Genomic DNA, 17,133 nt, shown 5'->3' with positions numbered 1-17,133 from the left:
TATCCAGCATAGGGGTTCTTTGTACTCTGTCCCTTATGTGATGAGCCAGCCTTTGCTCCTGCATTTTTCTAGAAGGATCCTGTTATGTTTTTGAAGGGAACAAATCTAATTGTTAGAAATTTCTTAGTATTGAGGCAAAGTCCCCTTCTTTTAACATCCACATGTTGGACCTGCCCTTGGAACAACAGGGAAGTCGGTTATTTCTCCTCTGCCTCATCGAGGTCTATCAGACATTTAAAGATCACTTCCTGTGTCTCTCCTCAGGTTTCTCTTACATAAGCCAAGTAATCTTGGTTGCTTGGAGCTTTTCTTCTGTGACAGGGCTCAAACTCTCTACTATTCCTTTGCTCTCCTCTGAGAATTCTGGTGTTTTGTCAGTGCTTCATCTAAAACACAGGGCCCAGAGTAGAACACAACACTCCATACACAGTAGAGCAGTGCAACATTATTCCATTGATTAGGACTCTGTGCTTGAATCTTAAAAGCCTGAGATCGCTTCAGCTCTACAGCAGCGATGTCCCATCTTGCATACGTTCCCCTAAGGTACCCAGGTAGTATTTTTACATAGGTTGTGGTTAAACTAGCTCTCTCCTGTCATCTGCTGTGCAGTTGATTTTCTTTCACTGAAATATAGAACTTTCTAATTTTCCTGGTTCTGTTTCACCCTCATTTTGACCCATCTGTCTAGCCACTTATGATCATGTCATCCAGTGTGTCTTTGTGTTTCCCAGTTTTCGGTCACCTGGAGATTTTGAAGCATATTTTCCACATCTTCATTCAAGTTCTTGAATAACATCAAGAAAACAGAACCCGCACTCCATCCCCCACGTTAATCAGTGCCACTTCCAAGTGGTTCCCTTAACCACCATTCTGTCATCCATCTCCAGCCCTTCATCTTATCTGCAAAGATCTCGTTTGCACACTCAACAAATTTTTATTTAGCACCTGCCATGGCAAGAAGGTGCTAGACATACAGTGAAGACAGCAGTCTCTGTCTTCTAGAAACATCAAGAAGTATATTGTTAAATGCTTTGCAGAAATCAGGTTACACGATTCTCTATGATGTTCTCCTTATCTGGTACCATATCAGAAAAGGGAATGAAGCCTTATTTTTTGCACTCTGTATTGGCTGTTAATGATCTTATATCACCTGGAAAGGGTGACCATAGTCATTACCTTTCTGTCTTTGCCTTTCATGGTTTCACAGTAATGTTGAGCTTTGCAAGTCTCTGGAGTTCATCGATTCCTTTTCTTTTGGCTGTATCTTTCAAAGCCTTGGGCTCATTAGAGAGCAGCCTCTCTAGCCTCATTTTTGTTGTTGGTAGTGGTAAACGCTTCTTTTTTCCTCCCAAATTATCAGGATTCCTTTTGATTTTACAGTAAACTTAGTTATAAAGAATTTCCGTCCAACTTCAGCAATTTTCCCTTCCATAAGCTTTGTCACTCAGATTTTACTTTTATCTTGTATCAGTATTTTGAAATGCTCTTTCCTAAGGAAAATAGTTGACTATCCTCAGGTTATCTTCACTTCTTTGAGCCCATAGAGTGTCGTAGTCACTTTTTCCAGAAGTCTGGTCCTTTTCACTTAAACTACTTCTTTCTTTTGGGGTGCCTGGATGGCTCAGTCGGTTAAGGGACCGACTTCAGCTCAGGTCATGCTCTCGTGGTTTGTGAGTTCAAACCCTGCATCGGGCTCTGTGCTTAGAGCCTGAAACCTGCTTCAGATTCTGTGTCTCCCTCTCTCTCTGCCCTCGCCCACTCACACTCTGTCTCTCCTTCCTTCAAAAATAAATAAATATTTTTTTTAAAAAACCTACTTCTTTCATTTTAATTCATCAGAATTAATCTCAGATGAGCGTGAAGTTGCATTATGTTGTCTCTATGCTGAGGGATTAAACTATCAATAATAAGTTTGTTTTGTTTTGTTTTCGTTTTTAGAATGATGCAAAGAACAGATGTCCTACTAGTTCATGGAAGATAGCCCACCTGTCTTCCCAGGTGTGGATTCTCTTAGCAGTCAAGTGTCATCTGTACCCTTCCTTTGACTGGCTATTTCCCACAATTGTATCATTTCTACCTTCTTTTCTTTCCCCTTTGGTCCAGTGCTCTCCACTAGAGTGTCTCACTCAAAGTGTTGGATTTGCACAGAGATACTTATTTTTTAAAACAATTGTGAAGATTCTCTGCCTTTTTCTGTGGATCTGTCTCTATTGAAAAGCAGATTTCCTAAAGATGTTATAGTCTATTGTTACCTATTGTTATCCCATTCCACCAAGTCTTGGTGATTTCCATGAAATTTTATTTATTTCCTTGTTCTTTTTTACTATTGCTACTTTTAAGTATAGTGTCTAACACACTAATGTTCAATCAACAATATTTATGATTAATCTTAAGAAGTATTTGCCTTCTCTTTTAGGCTGTGAGGATATCATTGCTGAGAGCATCTCATTAGATACCTTAATTGCCATCCTCAAGTGGAGCTCTCATCCATATGGCTCTAAATGGGTGCACCGACAAGCTTTACATTTCCTCTGTGAGGAATTTTCCCAGGTCATGACTTCGGATGTTTTTTATGAACTCAGCAAAGATCATCTGCTTACTGCTATCCAGTCTGACTACCTACAGGTAATCATTTATACACCTCTCAAATTCATTGTCATCCATATGTGCACCAGAAAACCCATCTATATTCTATTCTCCCGTCTAGGGAGATTGGCCCACCCAGGGATGCCCTCTTTAGATGTGTACAGGAAAAGCCTTCTGGCTCTCTGGCCCTTTGTGCCCCTGCTGCTATGACTCAGCATTGTGAATAAGCCCAGGTCCCAACCACCTACACCAAAGGGGTGGAGGCAGTAGGCAAGGTCAGAAGCATATCCCAACAGTGATTTTCTTGGCTTCCATTAATTCACTATAACAATTTATTGGTTTTCATGGAGTATCAGATACTTAGACTGTAGACAGTAGCTTAAGCACACAGTAAGAGTAGTATTCAATTTCTGATCCACTCAAATGCTTATAAAAACTCAGTGTGTGTGCCTTTCCCAAATACAATAATGTTTTCAACTATTTATTTTTAATCAGAAGTAGTTTTTAGCAAATTCTTGTGTCATTGACTCATATATGTCAATCTAATTTGGTAATTTAAACCAACAATAGGTTTAAAATATTGCAAAAAATACTTTCAAGTAACATATGTTCAAGTTTAATTTTTTTTGGCATTGGTTGTATGAATTTTATGCCGGAAACTATACAACAGTTTTAATGTTATAAAAACATAAACCCATTGAGCCATTTCCTCTTTCTTTATATTTGTGCTAGGAAAATTATAAAACTGCTTCCATCCCAGTCAGAAACTAAGCGCAGAGGTAAATAATCCACTGAGCACCTGTGATTTGATTGCAGTACAAATGTCGTAATTGGATTTGATTTATTTAGGATCTGTGTTCATTAACCTTGTTTCATTGTCCTGATCCAGACTGCGTACATTATGGGAGTTAGTTTGTCAGGTCTTTCAGATTATTGTCTTTAGAAAGCTTTGCATTTCTGCTTATAAGGTAAAAACCTTTGAGAGCAGCCTAGATTTGCTCTAAGATTTTCAGTAAAGTGCAAAAAATGACAGGCGCCTTGCCATTTCGCAGATTGTGCTTGAAGGGTCCTTCACCAGCCAGTAGCATACCGTGTGCAGATGGTAGTCTCTCTGCCAGAGCAGGTTGCCATTCCGGTTTTTTCTGTTCTTGCAGGAGATAGTAATCACTTGGTATCTGTACACTTTTAGTTTCATCTATTTATCTTCACCTTGTCCCAAAAAGAATTTAAGGCAGCTGTGTAGACACCATACAGAAGAAACAGTAAGTTTAAAATAGGTGAAGAGAATAGGATAAAGACGAACACAAGAATAAAAGATTTAGTTGGAGCCAAGAGGTAGGTTACTGGACAGAACCCGTGCAGAGTGGTCTTGTGTGTTTGGTGTTGGTAGACCACAGCTTTAATGGAACATTTCAAACAGCCAGTGTATAGTGAAATGTGGCTAAGTTGTGCACCGTGTACATTATCACCTAGGTGCAGTCATTATGAAATTTGCCATTTATCTAATTTCGCTAAAATAAATCGAAACCATTTTTTTTGTTATAGGCAAGTGAACAAGATATCCTTAAATATCTGATTAAATGGGGTGAGCATCAGTTGATGAAAAGAATAGCTGACAGAGGTAAGCTCAGAAAATTAGCTTATACTATAAGTTTTTTTTACCCAGAAGTATACTGTGTATCAGTCTTGACAGTAGCCACTATTGCCTGGTGAAAATAGAAATTTTTAGTGGAGAAGAGTACACTTTGTTAGAAATAAATATACCAGAGGGGCGCCTGGGTGGCTCAGTCGGTTAAGCGTCCGACTTCGGCTCAGGTCATGATCTCACAGTTCATGAGTTCGAGCCCCACATCGGGCTCTGTGTTGGCAGCTCAAAGCCTGGATCCTGCTTCAGATTCTGTGACTCCCTCTTTCTCTGCCCCTTCCCTGCTTGTGCTCTGTCTCTTTCTCTCTCAAAAATAAACATTAAAAAATTTAAAAAGAAAGAAAGAAAGAAAGAGAAAGAAATATACCAGAAAATTTCGTTTTACAACTTTAAAGCGTACTTTTAATATTACCTCTCTATGTGCTTAATAATACATGGAGTATTATATACCAATTTATAGAAGTATTAGAATGAAATTTTTATTTAATGATTAAAATATTACCAAAGCATATTGTTGGTGGAAATGTTCAGGAATTAGATAGCAGTGGTGTGTGTGTAACATTGTCTACACTGGGGACACCTGGGTGGCTCAGTTAGTTAAGCCTCTGACTCATGATTTCAACTCAGGTCATGATCTCAATGGTTCATGAGTTGGAGCCCCACATCAGGCTCTGTGCTAACAACGCAGAGTCTGCTTGGGATTCTCTCTCTCTCTCTCTCTCTCTCTCTCCCCCCCTCTCTCCCTCTCTCCCTCTCTCCCTCTCTCCCCTTCTCTCTCCCTCTCTTCCTCTCTCCCCTTCTCTTTCCCTCTCTTCCTCTCTCCCTCTCCCCCTCTCTCCCCCTCTCCCCCTCTCCCTCTCTCTCTCTCCCTCCCCCTTCCTTCCCACCGCCTCCCTGCTCATGTGTATGCTCTCTCTCAAAATAAATAAACATACATTTATTTATTTTTTTATTTTTTTAATGTTTATTTATTTTTGAGAGGGAAAGAGACAAAGTGCAAGCAGAGGAGAAGCAGAGAGACAGGGAGACACAGAATCCGAAGCAGGCTCCAGGCTCTGAGCTGTCAACACAGAGCCCAACGTAGGGCTCGAACTCACAAACTGTGAGATCATGACCTAAGCTGAAGTTGGATGCTTAACTAAGCCACCCAGGCGCCCCTAAATAAACATACATTTAAAAAAATTTCTTGTTTTTTTAGAAAAACTTTGTATATACTAAAAGCCACTGAATTATACACTTTACATGGTTAAAATGGTGGGGCACCTACATGGCTCAGTTCAGTGTCCGACTCTTGGTTTAGGCTCAAGTCATGATCTCATGGCTTCATGGGTTCAAGCCCCTGCATCAGCGCAAAGCCTGCTTGGGATTCTCTCTTTCTCTCTCTCTCTCCCTCCCTCCCTCCCTCCCTCCCTCCCTCTCCCTCCTCTCCTCTCTCTCTGCCCCTGCCCCCACCACTCATGCTGTGTCTTTCTCAAAATAATCTTTAAAAAAAAAAAAAAAAAGGTTAAAATGGTTAGTTTTATGTTATGTGAATTTTACCTCAACAAAAAAAGATAGGACTACCTCCCAAAAAAGCCTAATGTGTTGTTTGTTTTTAAATTTTGTAGAAGGTAAAGGAAAAATAATGCTTTTGAATGGTTTCCATCTAGGGATACTGCAGAAGAGATGGAAACATCATACGCATGCTCCTTCCCTCAAAGAGTGTTGTGTTCCTCTATATAGCAAACCCAAATCAAAACATTTTTTTCAAAACATTTTAATTTAGAAAAATACAGATTTCCCTTTCCTGTCATTTTTTGATGGCTGTATCTAATTAGATATACTTTACATATCATGAAGTTCACTTATTTAAAGTGTTCAAGTCATGATTTTTAGTGCACTTACAGAGTTGTTCTGTCACGTTTTAAGGCAAGCTAAGCCTGCCTTTCACAACCTCTTATTTTTCCTAATTTATTTTTCTGTGGCCTACTTGAGCCATTAGCAATTCTCAGATGTTATTGTTTTTAAGTTTTTATCTGTTTTGGGAGAGAATCCCACGCTGAGAAGGGAGAGAGAGAATCTCTGCACTAACAGTGCAGAGCCCAATGTAAGACTTGAACCCATGAACCATGAGATCATGACCTGAGCCGAAGTCATGTGCCTAATCGACTGAGCCACCCAGGTGCCCCATCAGATGTGAATGGTTTTTTATATTAAAGCCACTACTATTAATGTGGGACTTTTTGAAATGCCAGTATACCATCTGTCCTTCTTATTTGCAGGTTCTATATTTGCAAATTCACCTATCTGCTAAAATTTATTTACAGCCTCAAAATCAGTACCTACAGCACTTTCACGGTCATTTGCAGACATGCTCAGAATGACAAAAATTTTGAGTTCTCTGTTGCACATGTTCCCAGCTTAAGGTGGAACCGAATGACACTGTGCCTTCTTATTGAAGTTCTCACACTGCAAACAAGGTTCTTTTCACAGTCTGTTAAGGGCCATGTTTTTCATATTTTATGGGGGTGTGATCTCACTGATCACAATGGCTTCCAAGTGTAACTTTTAGTGCTGTGTAGTGTCCCTAAGCAAAGGAAGGCTGTGATGTGCCTTACAGAGAAACTATGAGTTAAACAAGCTTCATTCAGGTATGAGTGACAGTGCTCTCAGCTATGATTCAATGTTAATAAATCAGCGATATATATTAATAAAGTGTCTTTAAACAGAAACATACATTTAAAAAAAGGTTATGTCTTGATCGGTTGACAAAATTGTTGGGACCACAGGCTCACAGGAACCTAACCATGTGTTTTCCCTTAGGAGCAGTGGTTCAATATTTACAAAGTGTTTACAATGACTCTATAGAATATGACTACTACAAATAATAAGAATAGATTGTATATAATTCTTCATAATCATTGTAGGCCATGGGTTTGTTCACTGATGCAATGTTGGTAATGATGAAATGTCATATTTATTTTGGGCAGATAATGAGCATCCTTGATAAAATTTCCCTTAATTTTTTTTTTTTTTTTTTTTTTTTTTGAGAGAGAGAGCACGTGAGCAGGGGAGGGGCAGAGAGGGAAGGAGATACAGAATCCAAAGCAGGCTCCAGGCTCTAAGCTGTCAGCACAGAGCCCAACATGGGGCTTGAACTTGTGAACCATGAGATCATGACCTGGGCTGAGGTCAGACACTCAACCAACTGAGCCAGCCAGGCACCCTGATAAAATTTCCCTTAAAATAGTAGTTTTCAGACCAGGTTAGAACGGAAGACTCTTTCACAGGGATGAGAATGAGAAGGAACCTAAGCAAACCAGGCTGCACCTTTTAGTCACCTTTATATATAATGGTTCTGCCCTTAGCTGTGATGTATTTGGGAGTCTTCTCTAAGATTTCATGCCACGACTTTAAGGGGAAATTTTCTTTTTGAAAAGCAATGCTTTGTGTAAGTATGAAGCCAAATCATAGCAAGGCAAGGAAAAAAAAACCTTTTTTCCACATGCTTGCAACAGTTTTATTGAATGATGCCAGAAAAAGCTTAGCTTTTCAAAAATAATTATTTCTTTATCTCTCTATCCATCTGCCTATCACATGATTTAAAGGAAATGCCTGTTTGCCTATAGAGTATTTGCAAAAAGGCAGCATTTATATTTGTGAATGATAAAGATCTTGTTTTTTAAGAAAAATACAGTCCCTAGATTATAGACATGATTACATATTCCCAAAATTTAATTTTTCTTTTTACCTCAGTATCATGAGGTTATGTGTACTCCAGATCTTCCCCTTTCACTGATACCTAATGAAGAAAACCTTGACTCTCTGCTCTGGACGGTGGAAATATATTGCATGTCAGAGATCAAAGGGTCACTTTTTGCAGTAACATTCCCACAGTAAGAAACTTAGGAGACTATCATAGAAATCAGAGTTAAATACAGTGTACATTAGGTTCTGCTGCTTTAGATACCAGGTAATTAATATCTTGTTAAGTTGCTGGTAAACATATGGTAGCCTAATGAGTACACTGATAACCTACAGTGACCAGAAATACCACTTGCCCTGTAGTGCCCTTAATTGTACTAAAAACTGGTCACAGCAATGAGAAAGCTTTAAAAAAAGCCCTTGGTCAAACTAGATTTTAATAGATTGTCCTCTTTTCTCCTTTGAATTAGTATATGGAAAATAATTCTTTATTCCTTAGTGCAAAACAATCAAAAAAAGTTATCCTAAAAGTTGACATCATGCTTTTGCTTTGCCGAAGAACATCTCTGTTAAAGGTATTAAGACAAAAAAAAAATTTATAATCCTTTTTAAAGCAGATGCACCTAAGTATAAAGAGTGTTACTGAAAGCGTACTAGAGAGAAAAGTTTGAATATTTGGATTTGGTTGGAGACTTCTCATTTTCTGTCTCATAGAGCCAAACTTACTGAGTGGCACTGCCCACAGTGTGAACAGAAGAGGCGTAAAAAGACGAGACCTGGACATCGAAGAGCTTAGAGAGATCCTTTCTTCTCTCTTACCTTTTGTGCGAATTGAACACATCTTACCTATAAACAGTGAAGTCCTCAGTGATGCAGTAAGTGTCTTTCTTCATTCATCCCTTTCATGAAAAGAAAATGTACCAAAATGTACAGGCTTATCTTTTTTTTTAATCATCATACATAATTTCTACTAATAAGAGTACCGTGAAACTGTGAAGTCCACGAGGACAGAGACAGACGTGTTTTGTACCATGTCATGTCCCCAGTGTTGGCCACTGGCACAGTTAAAGGTTGGGTGAATGAGAGTTAAGTGGGGATAGCAGTCTCACTTTTTCAAGAGGATAGTCTCCAGGGGAGGTTACTTCAGCCATTTGTCAGCGTAGATCAAGTAGATCCTTATTCACAAAGGAAAGGGTAGAAATTACCTTTGGAGACTTTTCAAACACAGCAATATATCAGGGAGCAGGAAGGAAGGAGATTGGTTCAGTGTGAAAAGGATGATAGAATCTTCTGATTGTACTTTAAAGATTAATGGAGCTGATCATGTTACTTTCATAATTTTTTCAAAGTGAATTTTTTAAACCAGTAATTGCTTGAATTAATGGATGTGAAAAATAAATATTATAAATATTGTATACAAATTGGCTTGTAACGTTAGTGCATTGTTTATAGACATAGTTTTTTCAACTGCTCAGAAACATAAAAGTCATCTGGAAAAAACCTGATAAGAATTTTTTTCCATTATATACAAATGTTTTATTTTTTTAATTTTTTTTCTTTCCAAGTCTTTATTTAAATTCCAGTTAGTTAACATACAGTGTAATGTTAGTTTCAGGTAACTAAATTCAGGTAGAATTTAGTGATTCATCACTTACTACCAACACCCAGTGCTCCTCACAATCAGTGCCTTCCTTAATTCCCATCACCTATTTCACCCCCACTCACATCCCCTCCAGTAACCGTCCGTTTGTTCTCTGTAGTTAAGTCTGTTTCTTGGTTTTCCTCCCTTTTTCCCCCCCTGCTGTTTGTTTGTTTGGTAAGAATTTTTTTTTTTAAGCTCTCTCAAAAGAACATAATGAAGAAAGGATAACTCTTCCAGAATTTAAAATACATTATAAAACTCAAGGGGCGCCTGGCTGGCTCAGTTGGTAGAGCATGCGACTCTTGATCTCAGGGTCCTGAGTTAAAGCCCCATATTGGGCCTAGAGCTTACTTTAAAACAAAATAAAACAAAACAAAACAATTTAGATATTTAATCTGTGATGATAGAAAAACAGACGAGACAAAATAGCTGGGAAAAAGATCCTGATTAATACATAAGAGCTAAACATAGGTGAGCCTAGGTGGCTCAGTTGGTTAAGCGTCAAACTCTTGATTTCGACTCAGGTCATGATCTCACAGTTTCGTGAATTTGAGCCCTGTGTTCGGCTCTGCACTAACAGAGCGGAGCCTCTTTGGGATTCCCTCTCTCCCTGTCTCCCTCTCGCCTTCTCTCCTTCTCTCCTTCTCTCCCTCTCTCCCTCCTTCCCTCCCTCCCCCCCTCTCCTGCTCATTCTCTCTCTGTCTCTTTCAAAATAAATAAATTTTAAGTTAGAATTAAACATATAATAATCTATCAGAAATCAGTGAATCATTGTGGTGCTAGACTAGCTGATGAGCTGGGGGAAATTTGTTTAAAGTTAAACCCTCATTTCACTTGCACACAAAATTAATCCCTGTTAGATTGAAGAATTAAATATTAAATCGAAATATGGAAAAACTAGAAGGAAATGATTAAATATTTATGGTATTTCTGATTAGAAAAAATGGTCAGTCTCACTAGTAATCACACACACCAAAGAAAGCAAAATAAAGCCATAAGTTACCATTTTTTTCACCTATTAAGTCAATAATTTTTGAAATAACATTACCATCCCGTAGGGGAAGCATAGCTGGTACATTAGTAACATTGTCCTTAAATATTTGGAAATAGCTTAAATGTCTAATAACAGAAAAAAATAAAAGTAAACTATAGTATGACTACTCAAAAGAGTATTTTGCTGCCCTGAACAATAGTCATAAAGACTAATACAGCAACATGAAAAATGTTAATGGAATATAATTTTAGAAGTATACAAAATAATGCATTTTTATGTATTCTAGAATTCAATTCTGTAAACATCCATTTGAAAAATACTGGCAGGAAATATATCAGCATTATTATGGTTGAAATAGGGTTACGAGTTTTTGCCTGTTTCCTAAATACTATCTAATGCTATATTTTATTAGTTAAAAATAATTTTAACTAATGCAGCAATTAGACATTTATTATATTTAATGAGATTAATATTGGAGAAACGATGTTTGGTTTTGTTTAAAACCTAGGACACAAACCAAATTGAACTCTGAATTTGGTTTAGAAAAATACTTTAGAACTTTGGTTTAGTAGAGTGAGAAAATACCTATCTCTGGGATGCCTGGGTGGCTCAGTCAGTTAAGTGTCTGACTTCAGCTCAGGTCATGATCTTGCGGTTCATGAGTTCAAGCCCCGCATCGGGCTCTGTGCTGACAGTTCAGAGCCTTGGAGCCTGCTTCGGATTCTGTGTCTCCCTCTCTCTGCCCCTCTCCCCATTCGCACTCTGTCTCTCTCTCCCTCAAAATAAATAAACATTAAAAAAAAATTTTAGAAAATACCTATCCCTGTTCTTAATTCCATGCTTCATGCCTAAGTCCCCAGTGAAAGTTTGCTAGTCATGCTGTTAAAACCTTAAAACACTCCTAGTGTGTGTGGAGTGCTTTTACCTCATGACCGCCTCACAACCACCTTAGGAGCTATAGGTACGTGACTTATTTTCTCCCAGCATAGACATGGAAACAACAGGGCTACCACATATAGATGTGCAGTGTTCCATCTCCAGGGCCATCTAGAAGCCCTTAAAGTGAAGCTCAGATAAAAGGACATGTCTGCGGGGGCACCTGGGTGGCTCAGTCAGTTGGGCATCCGACTTCGGCTCAGGTTCCTGAGTTCAAGCCCCATGTGGGGCTCACTGCTATCAGTGCTGTCAGTGGTGTTAGCCGGCTTCAGATCCTCTGTCCCCCTCTCTCTGCCCCCCCCCCCCCCGCTTGTGCTCTCTCAAAAATAAAACATTCAAAAAACAAAAAGGGACATGTCTGTGGTCATGCAGCTGTTAAATGGGGAGTTAGGGTTTTGTGTCAAGTCTTCCTTCCCCTAGAGCTCCCGCCCCTAACCACCATGCAGACTGCCTGTCTCCTTGTACTGTAGATCTAGGCCCAAGATGTTCCTTTGTCCTTTGGGGGGAGGGGGGAGGATGGAATCCATGTCTAATGAGTAAGGAAAAAAATAGAATTTGGTTTTCATTAAAAGTTCTGAAAACTAGTCCAGCTCATTATATTTGTAATTATTATAGCTCTTCTTTTAAAAACATCTTTCCTCTGTAGAGAGAAAAGTGGTAAATTGTAGTACCTTTTTATTGCTGAATTTTTGACATATTGTTAAACATTAGGAGTATTTTGAAATTTAACATCTATTCCTAAATTTTTGTGATTTATAGGTATAATTATTTATCTTAGTAATATTCTAGTTCACTCAAATCTCTAGTTCATCTAAAAAAAATTTTTTTTTCCAAGATGAAAAGAGGCTTGATTAGTACTCCTCCATCAGATATGCTTCCTACAACAGAGGGTGGAAAGTCAAATGCCTGGTTACGGCAAAAAAATGCTGGAATATATGTTCGTCCTCGGCTGTTCTCTCCATATGTGGAGGAAGCAAAGGTAATGAAAATCATTTTAAGTTATTAGAGTGCCTTTTATGAACTATAATTTGTGCTTGTAAGCACAAAGATATTCATTGTGGCATTGTAAAAAATATTTAGAGATAGCCTAAATATTTGATAATAGGGAAAGTGAAAGTAAACTCTAGTTTACTCACCAGAATAGTTTTCTGAAATGTTTAATTATCAAGCATGTCTTTATAACTTAGTTTATATTAAATTGCATTTTACATTTTTCTTACCTTAGTTGTGTTGCAAATTGTTAATTTGGAAAAAAATTAATTTTACGGAGATGATTGTCAGATATGTGATCTTCAAGATGGGAATAATGTTCTGAAAAGATTGCACACATTTTGTCTTTCTTAAACTAAAGAAATGACACAATTTCTTGCAAAATGCTTCTGTAATGGCTTCTGGAAATTATATTTTAGTTTCAGAATATGTACATAAAACTAAGACAGTTTCAGGCTTTCTAAGTAAATTATGTATTATAATATGAAGAACTCCAAGAAAATATGGTAATGTGAAAATGGAATACTGTGATTTTTATTAGCTGTATTTAGCCATGAGAACTTTGAGACAGCCTTTTGAGGAACTGGCACTCTTTGATAGTCAGAAATCACCATTAAGCTTTCTGAAACAAATTAACAGGGAAAGCATTGTTTGGGTATAGAATTAAGTTATCTTAAATTTTTTCTTTTTTTGATTGTCGGAGTTCCTAACTTAAGATATGTGAAAGGATTGTGAGAAGTTAATTTTATTGACTAGATCGATAATCTATCTCTTACTGAGTAGTTGACACTTAAATAGTCTAAAATCGGGAAAAAAGCATAATGGTTGGGTCTCGTCTTTCAGAAGTAAGTTCAGTCCTTAACAGCACACAAGTATCACAGCCTTTACCAGGGTTGCAGCTGATGATAAAAGGTCTGTAATAAACTACTTCGTACTCGGCTCTGTCTCAGAATGGGGCAGCAGGGAGCTGATCAGATAGTCCTCCTGGGACTTCCCTGTTCCCAGATGGCTGTACCCACACTTGATAGATAATTGCCCTCAGTAAATGTGGAAAAGGTTTATACATTACTTCATTTTGGACATTCTGCAGTTGAAATTCATCTGAAACTAACTTAACAATTGGGTTTATATATAGATCTGTTGAATTTAAAGTTGATCTTCAGTATTTTATATTTTGAACATTTCTTGTTGGATCTGATATTTAGCCCATGTATACCTTGTTTTCTTTATAGTAACTTTAGATATAAATTACTTCTGATTGATTTTATACCTTCCTTCAAATTTCAAATACTTCAATTAAAAGCAAATTTTTCAGAAGGTGATTATTTCAAAGATGCTGCAGAAATATTTTTTAAAAATTAAAGAGGTTGGGACGCCTAGGTGGCTCAGTTGGTTAAATGTCCAACTCTTGGTTTCCGCTCAGGTCATGATCTCACGGTTGTGAGTTCAAGCCCCGCATTGGGTTCTGTGCTGACAGTGTGGAGCCTTCTTGGGATTCTCTCTCTCTCCCTCTCTCTCTGCCCTCCCCACTCGTTCTATCTCTCAAATAAACTTCAAAAAAAATTTTTTTTAAGAGCTTTTAAAAAAAATTAAAGAGGTAAAGGGGCTCCTGGGTGGCTCAGTCAGTTAAGTGTCCGATTCTCGATCTCAGCTCAGGTCTTGATCTCAGGGTCGTGAGTTCAAGCCCCATGTTGGGCTCCACACTGGATGTGACGCCTACCTAAAACAAACAAACAACAAAATTAAAGAGATAGGAGTTCTTTCTCCTTTCATTATTTTTTTTTTTAATTTTCTTTTAACGTGGTTTTTTTTTTTATTTATTTTTGAGACAGAGAGAGACAGAGCATGAACGGGGGAGGAGCAGAGAGAGAGGGAGACACAGAATCGGAAGCAGGCTCCAGGCTCTGGGCCATCAGCCCAGAGCCCGACGCGGGGCTCGAACTCACGGACCGTGAGATCGTGACCTGAGCTGAAGTCGGACGCTTAACCGACTGAGCCACCCAGGCGCCCCTCTCCTTTCATTATTTTAAAGCTTCATACACTGGAAACAATAAATTACTTCCCGTTTTATATGCTGAAGGTAATAATCTTTCTCCGGATGTGATATACAGAGATGGTTGACTGATACTCTTCATATTGAATTGTTCTTTCAGTCAGTGCTGGACGAGATGATGGTGGAACAAACAGATCTTGTGCGTTTGCGAATGGTTAGGATGTCCAATGTGCCAGACACGCTTTACATGGTTAGTACCGCCGTGCCACAGTGCTGTCACATGATGAGCCACCAGCAGATCAGCAGTCACCAGTCAAGCCCTCCTTCAGTCGTAGCCAATGAAATTCCAGGTGAGGCAGTAGCCTTCTGTCAGGCATTTATATTTAAATGAATAATCTGATCATTTTTGTAGCCTTTTTTATATGTGTTCATTCTCTCAGCTTTCCAAAATTCATTACTCATTGTTTTCATAATAAGCTCGGTTTTTTGTTTCATATTTTATTTTCCAGTAACAGGTGTATACAGGTTTTCCGGTTAGTACAGAGTTTCTCAACCTAAGCTGTCTTGACATATGCTTTGTTGAGGAGGCTATCCTGTGCACTGTGGGGTGTTCAGCAGCATCCCTGATCTGCACTCACTAAATGCCAGTAGCATGCACACACACACACACACACACACACACACACACACACACCCCTTTGTGACAACCCTTTGAAAACATTTTTGTTTCTAGACATTGCTAAATGTGCCCTGTGAGGCAAAATCGCTTCCTGTTGAGAACCACTAGTTCAAAGGAATTCAGATTTTTCATCACCATAAAGCATTTCTCACAGAAGACTCTTTGAGTTATAAACTTGTATCTTTTGAGTCTAGACATGTCCCCTGAAATGTTATCACTGTTGGTTTCCTAGAGATCCATCCAGCTTCCCAGGATCTGCTCTGTGAATTCTGTTGGTAGTGCAGGCTTATGTGATGACTTTGAGGAAATCGACCATAGATTGAGATATAACTGTTATATCCAAAATTTTCTGAGCATCAGGTGATGTTGACTTTAACCAAAGGGCTCTAGTGTCCATCTTTAAGGTAAGAAAATGCACAGTGATCTGGGGGGTCAGAGATTTACAGCTCTTGCCAGTTACTACTGCAAAATTCAAACACATTGCAAACTGTATAGCGTTATTAGAAATAGCCCCATTCAGGGGCCTGGGCATCTGACTTTGGCTCAGGTCATGATCTCACGGTTTGTAAGTTTGAGTCCCGCATCCAGTTCTGTGCTGATAGCTTGGATCCTGGAGCCTGCTTTGGATTCTGTGTCTCTCTCTGTCTCTCTGCTCCTCCCCTGCTCACTCTCTGCCTCTCTCTCCTTCAAAAATAAATAAACATTTAAATAAATAAATAAATAAATAAATAAATAAATAAATAAATAAATAAAAAGGAAAAGAACTAGCCCCATTCATTTTCTGCTTATATTGTTTTAATTAAGGATAAATTTAAAAAAAATAACTTTTAATTGAGCACATTTTATTCTGGGACTAATGTCTGATCAGTTGTTGGCCTTATCAGATTTGGCCACTAGTGACAAAATACTGACTGTCATTTATTTAAAGTATACATTAGACAACAGTATGAAGAGAAATGTTTCTGTAGCTGATTTATGCAGATATTGAAGCTACAGTAATTAGCCGGTTTTTATCAGCTCAAATTAATACAATTAAATAGCATAATTTAATCTTAGAACTGAGTCTAAAAAGCCCAAAGACATTCACAATTAAGTACATTCAGAAGAGTAGGACTTGCCTTTCTTGTCTTGCTTTAACAAGACCTGGTCCTGTTCTGGTGTTATCTGATACTTCCCTCTTCCTTGCCCACCACACTCTAAGGAAGGCCATGTAGCTTATTGGAGAAGACTCATGGGCTCATATCCTGGCTCTGCCACTTTTATGTGACTTTGGGTAAGGTTACTTACTTAGCATTAATTTCTTCATCTGAAAAATGGATATAATGTCTCCTTTCTAGTGTTGTTAATGAAGATTCAAGGAAGTCCCATGAGTAAGATGCTTAGGAGTGTGCCTGGAACAAAGTAAGCACTCAGTAAATGGTCGCTCCCTTTCCCCAGAAATAATAACCAGTGGCTACTCTAGTCAGTTTGTCTCTTAGATATAGAAGACTCCATCTTCGACTTCCCACCCTCTCCTATAGCCTTAGTCTAGGTTCCCAATTGGTGTTCCTGCCTCTAACCTTACTCCCATTCTGGCCTTTACACCAGGACTCGGCAAACATTTTCTGGAAAGGCCATTTGGTAGATACTTTAAGTTTTGTGGGCCATGCAGTCTCCATCACAACTACTCGACTCTGTTGTCAAAAGCAACCACAGACAATACGTAAACAAATAGGTGTAGCTGTGTGCCAGTACAACTTTATTGACAAAACAGGCAGCAGGCTTGATTCAGCCTACAGGCCGTAGTCTGCCAACCCCTGCTTTACACTGTTCTCAGAGCACGCTTTCTGTCACTGCCCTGATCCTGTCCTTCCTTCCCCTGCACAAGGGAGTACCTGTTGTTCACAACATAGAATTTAAATTCCTTATCGTAATATGCAGGCTCATTCGTGATCTGTTCCTACCCATCTTTCTCGCCTTCTCTCTTAACACTACTCCTGCTTGT

General features: G+C 38.6%; 1 protein-coding gene across 5 annotated transcripts in view; it reads left to right on the top strand.

Annotated features, from left to right (window-relative positions):
- The window catches only part of BTBD7 (BTB domain containing 7), an 87,059-nt gene that overhangs the window by 59,330 nt on the left and 10,596 nt on the right, over positions 1-17,133 (top strand). For 3 of the 5 annotated variants that reach the window (XM_027066478.2, XM_053224867.1, XM_053224868.1), the window contains exons 4-8: positions 2,417-2,625; positions 4,132-4,207; positions 8,630-8,790; positions 12,323-12,466; positions 14,631-14,820. In XM_027066478.2, the coding sequence (XP_026922279.1) occupies positions 2,417-2,625; positions 4,132-4,207; positions 8,630-8,790; positions 12,323-12,466; positions 14,631-14,820 (780 nt within the window). Of the gene's footprint in view, positions 1-2,416; positions 2,626-4,131; positions 4,208-8,629; positions 8,791-12,322; positions 12,467-14,630; positions 14,821-17,133 lie in introns of those variants that run through there. The other 2 variants (XM_027066479.2, XM_027066481.2) reach the window with 2 other exon arrangements.

The sequence above is a fragment of the Acinonyx jubatus genome, chromosome B3 (assembly GCF_027475565.1).
Source record: "Acinonyx jubatus isolate Ajub_Pintada_27869175 chromosome B3, VMU_Ajub_asm_v1.0, whole genome shotgun sequence".
Lineage (NCBI taxonomy): Eukaryota > Metazoa > Chordata > Mammalia > Carnivora > Felidae > Acinonyx > Acinonyx jubatus.
Note: the sequence above shows the minus strand (reverse complement) of the source record. Positions and strands in the feature narration are given on the sequence as shown.